General features: G+C 46.8%; 1 protein-coding gene across 4 annotated transcripts in view; it reads right to left on the bottom strand.

Annotated features, from left to right (window-relative positions):
* The window catches only part of LOC137341059 (glucagon receptor-like), a 118,375-nt gene continuing 97,738 nt past the window's right edge, over positions 1-20,637 (bottom strand). For all 4 annotated transcript variants that reach the window (XM_068003938.1, XM_068003939.1, XM_068003937.1 and 1 more), the window contains 7 exons: positions 14,815-14,974; positions 13,911-13,971; positions 12,375-12,444; positions 12,162-12,250; positions 10,411-10,549; positions 9,306-9,347; positions 1-8,733 (listed from right to left, as the gene is read on the bottom strand). In XM_068003938.1, coding sequence (XP_067860039.1) covers positions 8,422-8,733; positions 9,306-9,347; positions 10,411-10,549; positions 12,162-12,250; positions 12,375-12,444; positions 13,911-13,971; positions 14,815-14,974 — 873 coding nt within the window. In that variant the 3' untranslated portion in view covers positions 1-8,421. The remainder of the gene's footprint in view (positions 8,734-9,305; positions 9,348-10,410; positions 10,550-12,161; positions 12,251-12,374; positions 12,445-13,910; positions 13,972-14,814; positions 14,975-20,637) is intronic.

The raw sequence follows: 20,637 nt of genomic DNA on the forward strand, positions 1-20,637 counted from the left end.
TTGCGGACAGTAAAAGCTCCTTTCTTTTTATTTTCACAAACATGGTACAGGGACTAAACACGACATTCAGCACTCTGTCTGTCTGTCTCTCTTTCTTTTTCTTGTTTTGTTTAAACGGCAAGTAGACAATGAACGAACTTCGCGTCAGTTCACGGGAACCGTACAATATCAACAACAAAAAAGAAACAAGAAGGGGGCCTTGGGGAAGGAGGGAAGGCTCCCCCCCCCCTCCCCGCCCTCCTTCCGATGCCAAAGGCCCGTGTTGTAAATATTGCCAGCCAAAAGACCTCTAATGGTGGGCCGATCGTAACATTAGAACATCACACGCAGGCCAAGATAGCTAAGCTGGTGGACATGCCGAGAAGGGTCGCCATGGAAAATTTACAACCTGCGTTCAGAAGGACCACATCAGACCCACAAACAGCCCCAGAGCCCAGTTCGGAGTCTGGGATAACCAGGCCTGCTCGACGGGGAAGAGCAGCAGTTCAATCGCCAGCAATAATACAACTCAAATGGATGAACATGTCTGCCTGAGAATATCACATACAAAAGTCTTTATGTCATATATATATATATATACATATACAATATATTTACATGTTTATATAAATTAAATTGTGCAAATAGGCTTTAACAATTCATAGATTTTGTGTTTTTTTTTCACATCTCAAAAGTCCGGTTGATTCAGAATTCATTACACATTTTGATACACTCAAACCCCTTCTCGTATAACTTTTAAAACAAAAAAATGACATTAAGCATGTGTTAGTGTTACAGTGGGCCGCCGGTACAAAGAGTATCGGGTGGGTCTGTTTGTGTTACTAAGCATCGTACCTGACCTCAATCTATAAAACACTTCACAAATTCTGCCTTTTAAATGAAGCAAGGCATGCTACATGAGACACCATGTAAAGGACGGGAAGTAGAAATAGTGCGTGGGGACACAAAGGGGTGACTGTTAGCACCCCCAACGCATGCATTGCGGGTACAAAAAAATAAAGTTACCGACCCGTTTATAAATCTGAGGAGTTAAAAAAAAAACATTGGATTACAAGGATAAGCAAAAAGTTTCCCCAAGATCAGGTTGCACCTTTAAGCAGTTTTTACTGTTAGGTTTCTTTCTCCACCTGAAGATTTTATGCTTGCACAGTGTGTAACCAGATCGTAAACCCAGCCTTTCTAAACAGGTCTACACTGATTTCCACACACCTCTGAAGACCACTGGTTTACCACCTGCTCCACATCCCGGTTGAATGCACATTTTTTGAGGGGGGGGGGTGATGGGGAGAGGAACTGACGTTTGTTTTGCCAAACCCCTGTTTGCTTGAGAAAGACAAGAGTTCTTGCTTTTGTGCATGTAGAGTTCTCAGTCCAGACTGGGGTTGCCAACTCTGGTCGGGCAAATCCCTGGAGGTGTCACCACGTGACTGCCAGCCTCCAACAGCCCCGCCCCCACACTCTCGCCATTGGTTGCCCGACATGTCCATCCTTGCGCTGCCCCACCTTCCCATCCAATTGGAAATAATAGACTCTATATTACCCAATTGGATGATTCTTGACTCCCAGTCAATGCCTAACCACATATTGCCCCCTATGAATTTTCTCCCGAGTTTATGCTGGCAGCAATGCCCAGGGGATTAATCTTCAATTCCTTGAGACTCCAGGGCAGTCCTGGAGGGTTGGTGACCCCTGTCCAGACCCTCAGGCCTCAGCCTCGCTAACACGACTCTGGTAAACTCCCCTGCAGAGCAGAAGATGTTGAAGTTGAGCCATTGACTGATACGTGTTCAAAATAAAGAATGTGATGCTTGAAATTCCAAAGTCACTTTTCAGAAATCTTGAGGGGTCGTTCCTGGGGAAACCTAATTTTTCTCTTTCCACACCACCCAGCTCCCTCCCAAAGCCCCCCCCCCCCCCCCCGCACCTTCGTCTCCTGCTTCTTGCTGGGAGCCTGGTTCTATCCAAGTGGCTAATCTTCAAGTGTGAGCCCCAAACAGTGTGACAGGTAAATCAGTCATGGGGGACCTCCCAGTTGCCCGGAGAAGCACTCCCCACTCGGGGTCATTGGGCAGTAATCAAGAGTTGGAAACCTGGATAATTTTTCCTCTCTCCAGCTGAGGGATGGTGAGGCCAATTTTGCACCAACCAATCCCGCCCTCTAAATGTGGAACTCTTTACCGTCCTTGGTCCTCCCTTCCTCCTACAATCTCCAGGCTTTAAAGATCCAAACTTGGCTTCGCCCAGTCACTGATTTACCTTCTCTTCCCCATTACTGTTTTCAACCTTGTTGGGAGTCCTTCACTAGCCTGAAACTGGCCAGCTCAGCACTGGATGCAGATGGAACCAAGGACCCTGAGGCCCACAAGGCTTGGTTCCCGCTGAGCCCCCTGCTGAGCTGTCACCTGATCGTCCTTATTAACCGACCAACTCTTTGACAACAGTCCGGTGGCGAAGTTTGCTCTAAAGAGGCTCAACTACAATCTGGGGAAGTGGGAACCAGCGGGAAAGGTTAGGAGCTGGTGAATAATCCATAACAGTTGTGGTTAGATGTAGAATTCCAAAGATCGGCGTCCTGGTCAGATTATCACCCAATATTAGGTTCAAGGGGGGAAGGTAAACCCGGTTTGGGGGGGGGGGCGCCAAGCGGGCGTCGCACGTTATACACTGCGCCCGATTTTGAAAGGGAAGGCAAATTGGCCGGGGTGCGTAACGGGCGGCTGATCCGTTCCCGTCCGTTCTGCATGACCGCCAGAATCTAATCTCAACCCCAAGGGGTCATAGTTAAAGAGTGTTGAAGCAGGGATGAGATTCTGGGGTCTATAGCTTGCTCTGTTAACTGACGTCCTGCAGTGAGATTACACCGGCCTTTACTGGCTGCCCAGTTTGGACACTCTGCGGGGGGGGGGGGGGGGGGAAGGAGGGCATCACCTTCCGCTGGAGGTTAAAACTGGCATTACGGGCCCGCTATAGAAACCACCCAGCTCCGTTGATTTAAGTAGAAAGCATAGTCACAAGGGCCCTAAAGCCAGTGCCTGGTCCACAATGCCAGTGTTACACTCCAGCCGTACGTTGTAAATGACCCCCTCTCTAGATCCCATCGACACAGCAGTGTCTGACTGGGATATCACCCACAGTTGGCACCTGGGCATAACGTTTGGTCTAACACCGGTGGGCAAATACTTTGCTTTATCGTCTTTGTGCGTTTTTTTCTCCGATCCTGCTTGTTTCCTGCAGTCGGCCATTTGCCAAACAAGATCACCAATTAGATTGTTGATGGTGGAACAGCAGAGTGGGCAGGATTGGAATTTAAAATAGTGCCTTTAACATAGAAAATGTGCCAAGGCACTACTATCTGGCTGTGTGTGTCCCAATAGCAGCTCTCAAGACCCATAGGAAAGTATCTCCACGCTGGTTTCAGAAGTGAAGATTGGGTCCTTTATATTTAGAAGTGAAACTGGGCATTAACTATTGCCTTCAATTTTCTTAATTGTCAGCCGTGGCTCAGTGGGGAGCACCCATCACCTCTAAGCTCAGAAGGTTGTGGGTTCAAGTCCCACTCCAGAGACTCGAGCACATAATCCAAGCTGACACCTCAGTGGAGTGCTGCACTGTCGGAGGTGCCGTCTTTAGCGTGAGGTTTTGGACTGAGGTCCCATCTGCCTGTTTAGGTGGATGTAAAAGATCCCATGGCTCCATTCGAAGAGTAGCAGGAGAGTTTCCCCCGATGTCCAGGCCAGCATTCATCCTTCAACCAACGACGCCAAAAAACAATCAGCTGGTTATTTAGACCATTGCCGTGCACAAATTGGCTGCGTGTTTGCCTACAGTGACCACGTTTGAAGAGTGATTCATTGGCTGTGACGTGCTTTGGCACATCCCGAGGCGCTAAAGAAGTGCAAGTTTGTTCTTCCTTTTTTTTAGAAGCATCATAAACATCCTCACTTTCAGAGGACCGTGAAATGACATTTTTTGGAGTTGATTGTCTTCAAAATGATGAACGATTCTAGCCAATGGGGGGGAAAAGCCTGACTGGCAAATTTAGAAGGGGGAGGGGGGGTCACACATCGGAATTCTCACACCAAGATCCAGCCTCGTCCTAACTAAAGACAACACGATAGGGGTCCTTTTCCCAGTGTGCACTGCAGGGTCGAACTTTCTGACGGCCATATCTGAAAACCGGCAGTGGAGGGGCAGAGAACCTCTGATAATAAACCAGTCAAAGGACGGTTCAGCTCTTAGAACGACTGCTTGCATTGAGCTCATGTCTGCTCTCAGGTGATCCCAGGGAAGATGAGGCCAGAGCTTGATTCAGCTCAGCCCAATCTTGGACGTCTCTGCATAGAATTCGATCTGGGGCGGCAGGGAGGCGAAAGGATGCCACTTTATAGAGGTAGGGTAAGATGGTAAATGGTACAGAAAAGGGATATCGGGAATCTTACTTCAACCTCAACCATGACAGCAGGACAAAGTGGATGAAACTAGTAAAAAGCAAATGTAGAACCGATATCAAGAAGTGCCCCTTCACAAGAGAGTGACCAAAAGATGAAACAGTCTCCTGGGTAGGATAGTGGAGGCAAAAAAAACCCTTCGACTCACTCAAGGGTCAGTGAGATGATGTGATGGGGGAAATGTAGGTTTTCTTCATTCTAGAACGATGACCTAAGATGGGCTGAATGGCCTCTCTCATCCGCCTCTATCTTCTGATCTTGGTCCAGGGCTTCAGATCCTCAAGCTAAGCCAAAGATTTCTGGCGTGTTTGATTTGGCTTAAATGAACGATCCCCGATCCCCCTCCAAGTAACTTGGAATAAAAATATAAAACAGTTAAATCCTCCAATGTAATACCCTTCAGTGTATATTCACGAAAGAAGAGTCCCTGCCTTCTCTCGTTTGAATAACAGCTCTGTGGGGGGGCTCCCCAATATAAGTTGGCAGCAATACAACATCTGTTTGAGGGTACTCGATGTTGTCAAACATTCTTTTGTATCGTCACATTTCATCTCAATGGGCACATACAGGAGGAAAAAACCCCCAGCGAGGTCAGCCCACAATGGTTGCCATGGATACAAGGTCATTCCCAGGAGAGTCGTAGCAACAGGGCCCGGTCTGCTCACCTGGGCTTCTTCCCGTTCTGGACAGGTTGATTTTTTTTTTGGTGCAAAAAGCTTCCAGCCTTCAACCGGGCAGGGAGTCTGACCTTTCATCCTCTATAGGGCCATTTTGGCCCCTTCGGAAGAAGACGGAAGTTGTAATACAAATATCAGAGAACACAAATTAAGGTAAGAACTAAGGAAAGTCAGTCAGAACATTTGGACACAGAGGCGACATAGAGTTGAGGGGCATAAGTTAGCAAGAACAGCACTAAAGTGGGCACCATAAATGGATTCAAAAGATAATTAGATCTGCTGCCCGTATCCTAACTCGCACCAAGTCCCTGTTTACCCATCACCTCATGTGCTCGCTGACCTACATTGGCTCCTGGGCCTGCAACACCTCGATTTTAAAATTCTCATCCTTGATTTCAAATCCCTCCATGGCCTCGCCCCTCCACAGCTCTGTAACCTCCTCCAGCCCTAAAAACCCTCCGAGATCTCTGCGCTCCTCCAATTCTGGCCTCTTGCGCATCCCCGATTTCAGTCGCTCCACCATTGGCGGCCGTGCCTTCAGCTGCCTAGGCCCTAAGCTCTGCAATTCCCTCCCTAAACTTCTCTGCCTCTCTCTCCTCCTTTAAGACGCTCCTTAAAATCTATCTCTTTGACCAAGCTTTTGGTCACCTGTCCTAATATCTCCTTATGTGGTTTGGTGTCAAATTTTGTTTGATAATCATTCCTGTGAAGCACCCTGGGACGTTTTACTATGTTAAAGGCGCTATATAAATGCAAGTTGTTGCTGTTGTTGTTATTGTTGAGGTGGAAGGAGGGATTAAGAGATATGGGGAGAGATGTCACAAATTAGCTACTCCCGCTGGCAGCAAATATCAGGAATTCAGGTGTGAAGGTCTGCAGGCTCGGTCCGACTCTCCATTAACTGTAAGTGCTCCTCGGTATCTATTTTGATGGATGGAAAATCATACAGGCCGTGCAGGACTCTCCACCAGAATTCCTGATGCGTGCTCCTGACGCACCAAGCTCCGGAATGGGAGCACTCATTCACAAAAACCTTCCCCCATGAGGTGAAGGCAGGTACCTGGGGCTGACCCATCAAAAAGGGATCGACTCTTTGGAGCCTACTGGAATTCCTGAGAATTCTCATGTCCCTGTGTAACATTGGATGTCGAAAGCAAACAGAAAAGCAATACTAGGAGAGACATGTTCAAAGTGTATACAGAATCTGAACCAGTCCAAACCACAGCCAACAGTGCTCTTCACTTTCATCAGTTCTATTGGTTGTTTATACGTGACGCAGGTCTCTGATACACCTAGTAGGGAGGTTTTTACTCTGGTGAAAATACTCCTCCATTTTTTGACTTCACTGGGTAGTTGGTGGGGAGAGGAGTTGTTATATAGAATTACATACAGCACAGAAACAGGCCATTCGGCCCAACTGGTCCATGCCGGTGTTTATGCTCCACACAAGCCTCCGCCCACTACTTCATCTAACCCTATCAGCATGTCCTTCTAATGTTACACTGAAAGTTCCAAAAATTCAGTCTCCAAAGTCCAAATTTGAGGACCTCACCATTAGGTTCAAGAGTCAAAGTCAAGAAAACCACAGATAAAGTGCTCTGCCCCTAGATGTCTCCAGCACACTTGACTATTAGCTTATTAAACGTGCTAGTGGCCCCAATCTCAGTATATCTCCAACCCTTACTTTGATTATATTCACAGGCCGCCCTTTGATCCTTTCTGTCGCGTCCACTTGGAAAGACGACTGTCTGTTCAACACTTGGCAAATCTCCTGCAGATAAATTCCGCCCATTCACTAAAACCGCAGAGTCCTGAATCTCAATACAGAAGCAGAAGTAGAGGCTGGGGCGGTGGGGGAGGGGGGTGAGGTGGGGGTTGGGGTGGGGCGGTGGGGGGGGTGGGGGAAGGGGTGGGGGCGGTGGAGGCGGGGTGGGGACCTGCTCAGATTCTGAAAATGACGTTCCTGCACTGGATTTTCTTTTGAGTGACGTGCGATTTGATCACTTGCACCATCAGCTTTCCACCCTCGCTGTCTGGGAACCCAGGCCTTGAAATTACACGGTGAGTGTGCAATACGTTAAACATTTTTACACTAATATCCCACATCCTGATTTCAAGGCCATATTTTCTACTCTTCACTAATGTCAGTGAGAAACCCGTTTTATTGCCAGGTCTACTTTCTCACTGGAGTCACTAGAATGACGGAAATTTATGACCCCCTTGGAGTTTCAAGGAGCTGGGGGAACGGATGAGGAGAACTCAACAGCGTAAATTTCACCGTCACTGCGGAATCTTCAATATCTTCACGTCAGGTGAAGATTTGGTTTTTTTTTAAGACAGGTAGACTTTGTTGCTTCCTAACTGCACAGTGTAAAAAAAAACGCAGTTTTGAGAGGAGGTGGGCAGTCCCCTGCGTCGTCAATTCACGGTTGGGAGGGGAGTCCTTTTACGCGCACGTGTAAAGGTTCGGGTACAATTCCACGCGCACACGAGCTCTGCGATAGGTCAGCGCAATAAAGGAAAGCGGAGTTCAACTCTGACCCCACGGTACCAGCTGCACGCAAAGGCCAAACCATATTGAGCACCTCGCTTGTATCAGGTTGAACCAGTTAGTATCGCACACACAGGTATATTATGCACACACTATAGCTGATGTAGAGGTTAGCCAGGGCCTGGCCAGTCACGGTTACTGGGCTATGCATTAGGCTAAGGGTAATCTGTGCACCAGGGTTAAAATTGGGAGCCCTCTGTGTCCTTGTTGCAGTCCCCTCTAGCTGCACCCCGTTGTTAAGCCGCCTAATATATTAAATAACACGGTTCATTTTATTCTGGCGGGCAGGGGGGTGGTGGGGGTGAGTGGGGGGAATATTAAAGGTGCATTTAGAATCCATCTTCCTCTTCAGCTGTCGCTGCTCCTCAAAGTGCCACTCCCTGGTCACCGTTATTCACCGTTGCCTCTCAGTGGCGAATATCGTTTTTGATCACTTATCACCTGAATTGTTTTATTACCGCGACATTTAAAAAAAAAAATAAAATCAGTCATGAACGTCAGCCCACGACCAGTGACACGTACAGCGGGAAAATCATTTAGAAAGCAAGGCGACATCGAAAGGCACAACATCTGCGTTTCCTTGAAGTTTGTCGTCAGGCATCCATGCAACGAAGAGCGGCGAGCTCTTATTTTTTTTTTCTTTTCGCTATAAATTATATAATTTCCAAAGTTTGGCCTTTGGCTCACAGTCAGATCCTGCTCGCTCATCACACCCATCGCCCGTCATGGCCCATCTGACTTTCTTCTAACAATTACTCTCCACCAAGCACAAGGCCTTGTGGTCTGTTTCTTGGGGGAACTGGTAGCAGTGTGGCTTCTCGTTCAGGCTTATTTGTTCAGCGGATGGCCCCGTCTTCTCAGTGGAATGGGGGGCGGGATGCACAGTGTGGTTAGTCTCGCCGGTCCCATTGTGGTAGTTGCTGACCAGCTTGTGTTTCTCCAGGTTGGCGCTCCCGTTCCTCACATGCGGGGGCTGACTGTAAGTGTGCCTGTACTCCTCCTCGATGTCCTGCCCCAATTTCCACCTTTTCCATTTTTTGAGAAGTTCTGACTGTACCTGGGATGGGAGACATCAAAGAAAGTGAGAAACAAGGACAAGTAATGGGCTAGGAATTGGAATTTACTTTGCGTTACATCCAGTCTACAGCACAGAAACAGGCCATTCGGCCCAACTGGTCTATTCCTGCATTCATGCTCCACACGAGCCTCCTCCGTCCCTACTTCATCTATCCCCATCAGCATATCCTTCTATTCCTTTCTCCCTCGTGTGTTTATCTAGCTTCCCCTTAAATGCATCTACGCCAGCTACTCCTTGTGGTAGTGAGTTCATTCTTTATCTTAAATCGAGGATGAGCCAGCTTCTTCCGAGGGTATTTTTCTGATCTCCTCTTTTCTTGGCTCCGCTCATGCCATGTACTGTGCTGGGGAAGAGGGGAGATGGCCAGCAACACAGCTCAGCCATCCCTCCCGCCCTCTCCACGGAGGTTACACCTGACCTCAGCAGCTACGGCTTCAGCATTTCTTGACCGAGCCATTAGACACTCGAATGCCATGGAGCTTTGGGAAGCTCACCTTCTAATTAGCGAATGTTACTATAGTAACAGATAATAACATTGTAGACCATCTTACCTCTCTGTTGACAAAACAGTACAATATGGCAACCAGCATACCCTGCAAGGGAGGAAGAGAGATTGTAGTCAGTGCCTCTGGTAATCTTCTGCTCCATTGTATTTATCACGATTAAATCAATTTCTACACAAGACAGACAGGTCTTAACGATCGACACAGAGGCAGGGTGAGGAGACTCTCACAAGAATCTGGCATTTTCTCTCTGTGCCCTTCTTCATCAGACAGATACTGCCTGAGAAAGGGAGTCTTCCTGAAGATGATGCAGGTGATTGGATTCGGACTGTGAGCACTGTGGACTCGGGTAGGCAGGTTCATAACTCAACAGGCCTCAAACGGGCAAAACTCGAGATGAGGAGAAGCTGTTTCCCCAACGTGTGGATGTGGAACAGGCCCCTCAGCAGAAGCTGAAACAATTATGCTTCTTCAAAAGGAAGCTGGATAAATACCTGGTTGGGAGCAGGGTTGGAAGTTATAGGTTTGGACTTGATAGGCCATCAAGTCCTCTAAGGGACACATGGGCTGACCCTCCTGCCATAGGACGGTCCCTCCTGCCAGCGGACTGACCTTCCTGCCAGCGGACTGACACTTTAGCCAGTGGACTGACCTTTCTGCCAGTGGGCTGACCCTTTTGCCAGTGGACTGACCTTTCTGCCAGTGGACTGACCTTTCTGCCAGTGGACTGACCCTTTTGCCAGTGGACTAACCTTCCTGCCAGTGGACTGACCCTTTAGCCAGTAGACTGACCTTCCTGCTAGTGGACTAACCTTTCTGCCAGTGGACTGACCTTCCTGCCAGTGGACTGACCTTCCTGCCAGTGGACTGAACCTCCTGCCAGTGGTCATGGGAAAGAGAGGAGAAAAGGCCAGAAATGGAGCTGGGGTTAAAGTGCATCCTGACCCGACTGTCTACCTTTGAATTTAAGAGGGCGATGGGTCACTGTTGGGCTGAGTAACTCTTCCAATCCCCAATCTCCTGATGAGATTGTCGGCAGTCACTGTTCAAAGAAAAAACAGATTGAATAACCGGACGGGACTGGGATGCCGTTATCAGTTAGTCTGAAAGGCAAACAAGTGCATCACTGATGATCGTAAAGCCGTAACCATACCTGAAAGGAATTTAGAAACAAGTCAAAGAAGAGCTTGACGTGCCGAAGTGTGCCCTGGGCGTTCTCATCTGTGATAAAGGCAAACACCACCTCGTGAATCCCCAGCAAGGGGATCAGAGTCAGTGTAGACTTTGCCAGTCTAGGAAGAAAGAAACAATAGGTCAGACGGTCAATGTGTGCGTTAAACGACAGACCTCTCTCTCAACAACAACTCGCATTTATATCGCGCCTTTAACGTAGTAAAATGTCCCGAGGTGCTTCAACAGGAGCGTAATCAAATAAAATTTGACTCCGAGCCATATAAGGAGATATTAGGACAGGTGACCAAAAGCCTGGACAAAGAGGTAGTTTTTAAGAGAGGCGGAAAGGTTAAGGGGGGGATTTCCAGAGCTTAGGGCCCAGTCTTCTTTGCATAGGATCATACCCCAGAATCCTAGGGATTTGGCAGGTTAGTTCATTCCTCAGATTTGCTGCGATGGGTCTTAGCCTCGCTCTCCCCTGTAACCCTGGGTCTCATCCCTCCTGACGGACTAGACCCTGGGAACCAGCCAGGCAATCAGATGCACAGTTAAAATGTTGGCTGCTTGATGGACTCAGATTACAAGGGATTGTCATTTATCCGTATAAAATTCTTAGAGGACTTGACAAGGGTAGATGCTGAGAGGTTGCTTCCCCTGGCTGGAGAGTCTAGAACTAGCGGGCATAGTCACAGGATAAGGAGTCGGCCATTTAGGACTGAGATGAGGAAAAATTTCTTCACTGAGGGTTGTGAATCTTTGGAATTCTCTATCCCAGAGGGCAGTGGATGCTGAGTCATTGAGAATATTCAAGGCTAAGATCGATTGATATTTGGACACTAAGGGAATCAAGGGATATGGGGATCGGGCAGGAAAGTGGAGTTGAGGTGGAAGATCAGCCATGATCTTATTGAATGACGGAGCAGGCTCGAGGGGCCGTCTGGCCTACTCCTGCTCCTATTATCATTTCCTTCTACTTCCTCACAGGCAACATTCATAAAAGTGAAGATGAAGATTCTAAAAACATCCTGCAAGTACATCAGCAGATAGATGTGGGGTTTAAAATGTTAATTATACTTCAGTATTACACCTTTTGGAAGATTAAAACCTCACGCAAATTGAACTTTACTGCAGCAGACTTCTCTCTTACCGCGCTTGGGTAGAGGACGCCTGGTCGCAATGCACAGAGGAAGACCAGAGGGGGAAGATCGCAACGAAGCCCACTTGATTGTCCGGCCATTCAAATTAGTGGATGGAAAATCAGACGAGCTCTGTTACAACATGGGAGGGAGGGGAATCGGCGAGGAGGAGAGAGACAGCGGAGGGAAAAGAGGGGAGAGGAGGAGGGAAGAGAGGGAAGGAAGAAGGAGGAGGGAAGTTCGAGGAGGGAAGAGGGAAGGAGGAGCGAAGAGAGGGAAGGAGGGGAGGGGAGAGAGAAAGCAAGGGAAGAGAGGGGGGGAGGGATGGGAGTGGGTGGGAGGAGAGAGGCAATGAGGGGAGGGGAGAGAGAGTGGAGGAGGATCGGAAGGGGAGAGGAGAAAAGGAGAGGAGGGGAAAGAGAGGAGGAGGGCAGGGGAGAGAGAGAAACATAGGGGAGAGAAAGGAGGGGAGGGATAGGAAGGAGGGGAAGAGAGGGAAAGGGAGGGACGGAGAGAGATGGATAAATGGAGGGGGAGAGGATAGAAGGAGAGGATATTAAAATAGAAAACTTGAGAGCCAAAAGAAGACCCTTACCTGAATTTATAATCAGTGTACCTCATCTGATGGGCTCTAAGCTTAGACACTAAAATATGAATAATTCGGATAAAAATGAAGAAATTGATCTGAAAAGTAAAGAAGAAACAAAACCCACAAGAATTAATGTTATCGTGGCCCTTTGAAGCTTTTTTTGATGTAAAACGATTCCAAAGTAATTTGAGAGGTGTGGTCAAACACCGTCCACTGTACCAGTATAGACAGCAAGATGGGAGAGCGGATAATCCACCAATAGGCCATGTTTTCATTCGTTGACCAACATCTAGAGATAAACAATGTGTTTGTGAGCTTTAATGTCAGAACTAAAACAAGAAACATGTGTGGTCTCTCCACAAACATCTGCAACAAGCTCACCGACTCTCACCGCTACCTGCATTATGCTTCTTCCCAACCCAACTCAGGTTGTCCCAGATTGTCCCACCACAGGTGAGGGGAGATGAAGCTTTGAGCTCATGCAGAGATGTCAAGGGTGACTGCTCAGGGTTTGTCTGTTGCGGGGTGGGGGTGGGGGCTGCTTGATTAGTTTGACATCTTATCCTATAGGGATGACTCCCCGGTCGGGGGGGGGGGATGATGTTCAGCACTTGCGGGGCGAGGGGGATGGGAAATCGCGGACCTGTAGACCCTAACTCTCCGTGATTTTCCGACCGCTGCTCCCTACAAGCGTCAATCCTTGCAGAAGTTTCTGATCGAAGAGTCATCCTTTGTACTTGCTCCTTTCTTTTTAATGAGAGGGAAAATAGAAATTGTGACTACCATAAATGGTGCAATGCTTGTTAGAGGATGGTAATCAAACAAATATAATGGATGTTTCTGTTCAAATCATTAAAGTAACTGGACTTGAAGGCAATATGACCAACCTCTCAGCCCCTCTCCCCCCCCCCGCCCCGGGTAAAGAGATCAAATTCATCAATGGACCAATGGATTGACTGGAGAAGCTAGGGTTGTTCTCCTTAGAGCAGAGGTTTGCTGTAACAGGAGATTTGATCGAGGTGTTCAAAATTATGAAGGGTTTAGATGGAGTAAATAAGGAGAAACTGTTCCCATTGGCGGAAGAGTTGAGAACCAGAGGACACAGATTTAAGGTGATTGGCAAAAGAACCAAAGGTGACATGAGGAAAAACCTTTTTATGCAGCGAGTGGTTAGGATCTGGAATGCGCTGCATGAAAGGGCGGTGGAAGTAGATTCAATCGCGGTTTTCAAAGAGGAATTGGATAAATACTTGAGAGGAAAAAATTTACAGGGCTACGGGGAAAGAGCGGGGGAATGGGACTAACTGGATTGCTCTTACTAAGAGTCGGCACAGGCTTGATGGGTTGAATGGCCTTCTTCTGTGCTGTACCCATTCTATGATTCTATCTGGGTTTATAACACATTTACCGAAAGTACATGTAAAAACATTTCCTTTAATGATTGGCAGAACATACACAGTGGTTGCACTCTGCCCTTTCATCTCTAGTCCCGAGTTCAAACTCAGCCTCTGCTGATGGGATGAAAGTCTCTCGTTCTCTTTCTGAGGCCGTCACAGGTCCTAAGTGAAACTCCCAATTCTCTACAGGTTTCTAATGTCCCAGCCCAATCACCGACACTCGTCTAGTTTCTATTTGGACATTTCTAGATCTACCCTTTGAGTTGTCTGCGGAAAACAGATGACCATTTGTATCTGGCTTTAGAGGTGAAGCACTGCACTGTACTGTACACTCATGCCAGTCTGTGGATCTACTCACCCAGTATTTTCATATAAATACTTGACGACCACCCAAGGAACAACAAATAACACTGGTGCTCCTGGAAACAACATAAAATAACATAAATCTGGGTTATTGTAGAATCAAACTGAGAATGCTTTGAGAGAGAGATTGTGTTATGTTAACTGTACTCTTGGTCTGACCTTCTGTCTCTGTGTGGAGTGATCAGTCATGCTGACTATCCTCTGATACCCAGTCAAGTGCCCATTCTTCATTTGCAAAGATGGGCAGCGATTGTCAACAGGCAGCACCAGCGAGGGAGGGATGGGCACATCAGAGCCAACCCCAAGCCCGCTCTCTCCTGATGCCCACAAGCCTGTACTTTCCAGCAGGGTCACTGGATGTTGATCGGGAGCGGGTATCCCGGGCTGATTTTTTTTCCCCTCTTGCGGGGGGTTGGGGGGGGTGGGGAGGGAGACACCGAGACCAATGGTGATACTTCCACTGCTCCACGGCTCAGATCAGCTGCTCGAACGCAGGTCGGACTGAACCTGAGACCTTCTCAGTCAAGAGGTGCATGTAATGAGCCACTGTGGGGGGGGGTGCGGGAAACCTTGGTGGATATTTCTGTCTCCATCAATGATTCCCTTAAACCCACAGTGGAGGGTTCAGAAAAGCGAGTTGCCTGCTCTTACGTGTTTGCCAATACCTGACGTTCAAAAGGCATTCCCCTACAATGGAACAGCTGAAATCAACCACTCTGGGTTTAGGGAACTGGAAGAGAACCGTGAATAAAAGGATCGAGGATCCCCAGATCCAGGGGCGATTGACTTCGAAGTTCTGAGTGGAATTTGAGTCACAATAAGTAATCTGGCTGATGTGACGTTACTGGGTCTCCACCCCACATAACAATGCAGTGAACAAGAATGAACAGAATACCTACCCCAGCCTATACATAAATAAATATTAAAGTAGCTCTTTTCAGAGAAGACAGCGATCACCAGCAAGTTGTGTAAGTAGAACCCTTCGACCAGTAACCAGTAGTAATTGGCCCCGACACAGTACTGCATGAGCACTTGAGCTGTTCTGCACCCGGCTGCAGTCTGTTTGAAGGAAAGAGGACTGAATTACTTATATTCAATAAACACACCCAGCTTTATTGTAGGGTGCACGCAAACAACAGGGAATGGCATCAGGGAGGGGCACAACATGGGTTAGAGCTCCGAACTATACAGAGTGGCATCAGGGAGGGGCACAACATGGGTTAGAGCCTCAAACAACAGGGAATGACACAACATGGGTTAATGTGGGTTAGTAGGCGAAGCTGTCCTGGTGGGAGGTTCACAATCTCAGAAACAAAAAAGCAACATCATTACTTTTGCAACATAGGAAGAGTGCACACAGACCAATTATACACGACTCAATTACACACAGACCAATTATACACGGATCAATTACACACAGACCAATTATACACGGATCAATTGCACACGGATCAATTGCACACAGACCAATTATACACGACTCAATTACACACAGACCAATTATACACGGATCAATTGCACACGGATCAATTGCACACAGACCAATTATACACGACTCAATTACACACAGACCAATTATACACGACTCAATTACACACAGACCAATTATACACGGATCAATTGCACACGGATCAATTGCACACAGACCAATTATACACGGATCAATTGCACACGGATCAATTGCACACAGACCAATTATACACGGATCAATTGCACACGGATCAATTGCACACGGCTCAATTGCATACGACTCAATTACACACGGCTCAATTGCACATGGATCAATTGCACACGGATCAATTACACACAGCTCAATTACACACGGATCAATTACACACGGATCAATTACACACGGATCAATTATACCCGGCTCAATTACACACGGATCAATTATACCCGGCTCAATTACACACAGCTCAATTACACACGGATCAATTATACCCGGCTCAATTACACACGGATCAATTGCACACAGATCAATTACACACGGATCAATTATACATGGCTCAATTGCACACGGCTCAATTACACACGGATCAATTACACACGGATCAATTACACACGGATCAATTACACACGGCTCAATTGCACACGGATCAATTATACCCGGCTCAATTACACACGGATCAATTGCACACGGCTCAATTACACACGGATCAATTACACACGGATCAATTATACATGGCTCAATTGCACACGGCTCAATTGCACACGGATCAATTACACACGGATCAATTACACACGGATCAATTATACCCGGCTCAATTACACACGGCTCAATTACACACGGATCAATTATACCCGGCTCAATTACACACGGATCAATTGCACACAGATCAATTGCACACGGATCAATTATACATGGCTCAATTGCACACGGCTCAATTACACACGGATCAATTACACACGGATCAATTACACACGGATCAATTATACATGGCTCAATTGCACACGGCTCAATTGCACACGGATCAATTGCACACGGATCAATTGCACATGGATCAATTACACACGGCTCAATTGCACACAGATCAATTACACACGGATCAATTACACACGGATCAATTATACCCGGCTCAATTACACACAGCTCAATTAAACACGGATCAATTACACACGGATCAATTACACACGGCTCAATTATACCCGGCTCAATTACACACGGCTCAATTACACACGGATCAATTATACACGGATCAATTGCACACGGATCAATTGCACACGGCTCAATTGCATACGACTCAATTACACACGGCTCAATTGCACATGGATCAATTGCACACGGATCAATTACACACAGCTCAATTACACACGGATCAATTACACACGGATCAATTACACACGGATCAATTATACCCGGCTCAATTACACACGGATCAATTATACCCGGCTCAATTACACACAGCTCAATTACACACGGATCAATTATACCCGGCTCAATTACACACGGATCAATTGCACACAGATCAATTACACACGGATCAATTATACATGGCTCAATTGCACACGGCTCAATTACACACGGATCAATTACACACGGATCAATTACACACGGATCAATTACACACGGCTCAATTGCACACGGATCAATTATACCCGGCTCAATTACACACGGATCAATTGCACACGGCTCAATTACACACGGATCAATTACACACGGATCAATTATACATGGCTCAATTGCACACGGCTCAATTGCACACGGATCAATTACACACGGATCAATTACACACGGATCAATTATACCCGGCTCAATTACACACGGCTCAATTACACACGGATCAATTATACCCGGCTCAATTACACACGGATCAATTGCACACAGATCAATTACACACGGATCAATTATACATGGCTCAATTGCACACGGCTCAATTACACACGGATCAATTACACACGGATCAATTACACACGGATCAATTATACATGGCTCAATTGCACACGGCTCAATTGCACACGGATCAATTGCACACGGATCAATTGCACATGGATCAATTACACACGGCTCAATTGCACACAGATCAATTACACACGGATCAATTACACACGGATCAATTATACCCGGCTCAATTACACACAGCTCAATTAAACACGGATCAATTACACACGGATCAATTACACACGGCTCAATTATACCCGGCTCAATTACACACGGCTCAATTACACACGGATCAATTATACCCGGCTCAATTACACACGGATCAATTGCACACAGATCAATTACACACAGCTCAATTAAACACGGATCAATTACACACGGATCAATTACACACGGCTCAATTATACCCGGCTCAATTACACACGGCTCAATTACACACGGATCAATTATACCCGGCTCAATTACACACGGCTCAATTGCACACGGATCAATTATACATGGCTCAATTGCACACGGCTCAATTACACATGGATCAATTGCACACGGCTCAATTACACACGGATCAATTACACACGGATCAATTATACATGGCTCAATTACACACGGCTCAATTACACACGGATCAATTGCACACGGATCAATTGCACATGGATCAATTGCACATGGATCAATTACACACGGCTCAATTACACACGGATCAATTATACACGGCTCAATTATACACGGATCAATTGCACACGCATCAATTGCACACGGATCAATTGCACAGGATCAATTACACAAGCGTAAATTCCACTCTGAGTCCTTCCTCATCTGTTATTATTTTTAGACCCGTGATCTCTTCTGAGCTCAAATGGTATCTCTCCTCCATTTCCAGTGGAGAGTAGAATCGGACGGGATGTAAAACCAGTGTTGTACCCGATCCCGTCAGTTTCCTGATGGGCGGGTTAGGTTAAAATTGACCCCCCCTTATCTTTAGAGAGTGTAGAAATGCTCTATTTACATCCTTTAAAAAACAAATGTTGGTGATTTTTTTTTGTGGGGGATGCTAGTTGTATGTTTCCTGTTTGGGGTACACAGGGTGTGCATCAGGTACCCCTGGCTCAGGTACGGCTCAGTTGGGTGGAAAGCTCGCTCTGCTCCCTCCCCCAATACTGTGCCCAGCTCCCATCTCAGATGAGAAGGCCCACTGCAACAATGTGACATTTTCCAGTACCTGCACCACCTATCCCAATGGCCTTCCTTGGTGGATTCAGTGCCAAGAGGGACTAAATTAGGGACAGTTTTATGCTTTGGGTCCACAGAAGGAGGCTTTCCTCCCCCTGGGCCTGGGCTAACCCAGGTCCTAGAAGTGAAAGGGGAGTGTGCTATCTGGTTCCATCAACCCATCTCCGAGCTCATTTATAGCCAATAAGTTAGATCACTTTAAAGGCCAATTAAACCCAAGTCGATATTTCACCCTTCCCTCCATTTATTGGACGGGTGGACGGATTTGGCTCTGTTTCATATTTCACCAATCGGCGTGAAGGAAGCTCCGTCACTATGACATAATAATTTTACTGATGAAATTGTGGGTGAAGGACATCACTTACTGTGGGATGCCTGGTCCTCCCAGAAATGACTGACAGCAAGATTTCTCATTTAGTTATTTATTCATTTGAATCAGCCTGGATGTTGACGAATTCTGTTGGAATTAATGGGCCATATTGTGCTGTGGCGGGGCATTTAATGGCGTCTGCCGTTAGTTAAGTCTGCACCCTGCGCGTTTAGGTATGAAAATCTTTTTGCGTGGCAAGTTCCGGAGGTGCGAGCTGATAACGGGGCAGCGAGGGAAACCGGGAATCTGGCACCTGAGTGAACAGGGCAAACAACTGGGTATCTCCTCAACCAATCGGATTGGAGGATTGTGAAATGACCAGCGCAAGGACTGAGAAGGGAGGGTAAATTAGAGTGGGCGAATTCAATGTCAAATCAGGTACAGAAAGAGGAATAAAACATGCCAGATTAATGGCCCTGACTGAACGGTGAGGAGATCTAGTCAGAGCACTTTGTTTGCGGTGGTGCTTATTTAGAAAAAAGGAATCAAGGCACGTCCAACATCTATTTGCATGCAATGGGAAAAAAAAAGAAAACATCATAAAGGATGTGTTATCAATGGGGGATAGAGTCCAGCACACTGCAGAAACTAAAGCCAGCTGAACAGATTGTATACTAGTGACGGATTAGATTCATTTTAGCAAGCACAGCGATGGAAAAGAAATAATCTTCAATGTTTTCTTAGCATGTGCTGTCTAAACCCTTCAAGATTACAGCCATCTTGGCCTAAAATGGAAGGAGAGTTTGGTGCAATGGGGCGAAAGGTTCCTCACGGCTTTAACGGCACGACAAAGAGGCGCGTGCTATCTGGGCACCTCTGGCGATTACAGCCAATTACATTTTTTTTCCCCTTAATGAGCGTTTGTCCTCATCAAGCTGACGATTGTTAGCACAGGGGAAAATGGGCACTCGTTCCAGTTTTGGTCACTTAATGTTAGCGTCGAGCACTTCAGGTCCGTTTCAGTATGGCTTTCGATGTAAGGGTAGGTTTGATAAATTCTTGCTTCTCGGTAATGGACGGAGGATCCTGCAGGGGCCTACATGCTCGAGTGTCAGATGTGGATCCCAAGTACATGAAGTTCTGCTCCAGGAATGCAAATTCACTGGGGTTGATTTTGACTTTGTGCGCTAGTGTAACACGAGTGATAGTGAGTCTGCAGCCCGTTTTACACGATCACACAAAGTCCAAATTCTACCCCATTAAATCTACCCTGTAATCTTCTCTGCTTCAACAACATGCAACTGACTATAGATAAACACTGAGTGTGTGAGACATTGTCTATTTCCCACACCAGACATCCTTTTGGTTCGATCCAAGAGATTAACCTTAAAATTAGAGCTAGGCCGTTCAGGGGTGATGTCAGGAAGCACTTCTTCACACAAAGGGGAGTGGAAATCTGGAATTCTCTCTCCCCCAAAAAGCTGTTGAGGCTGGGGGTCAATTGAAAATTTCAAAACTGAGATTGATAAGATTTTTGTTAGGCAGGGGTATTAAGGGTTACAGAACCAAGATGGGGAAATGGAGTTAAGATACAGATCGGCCATGATCTAATTGAATGGCAGAACAGGCTTGAGGGGCTGAATGGCCTACTCCTGCTCCTATGTTCCAGATTGCCAATTTGGAGTCAATTAGGGACGGCTTCTTGCTACGGATCTCTGCTCCTTTAAACTAGATTGAGGAATGCCCAAAATCATTTCATGCGGAACCTTATAGTCAACAGAGAGACTCTGGGCTAACACAGGCCCG

The sequence above is a fragment of the Heptranchias perlo genome, chromosome 23 (genome assembly GCF_035084215.1).
Source record: "Heptranchias perlo isolate sHepPer1 chromosome 23, sHepPer1.hap1, whole genome shotgun sequence".
NCBI classification, from domain to species: domain Eukaryota; kingdom Metazoa; phylum Chordata; class Chondrichthyes; order Hexanchiformes; family Hexanchidae; genus Heptranchias; species Heptranchias perlo.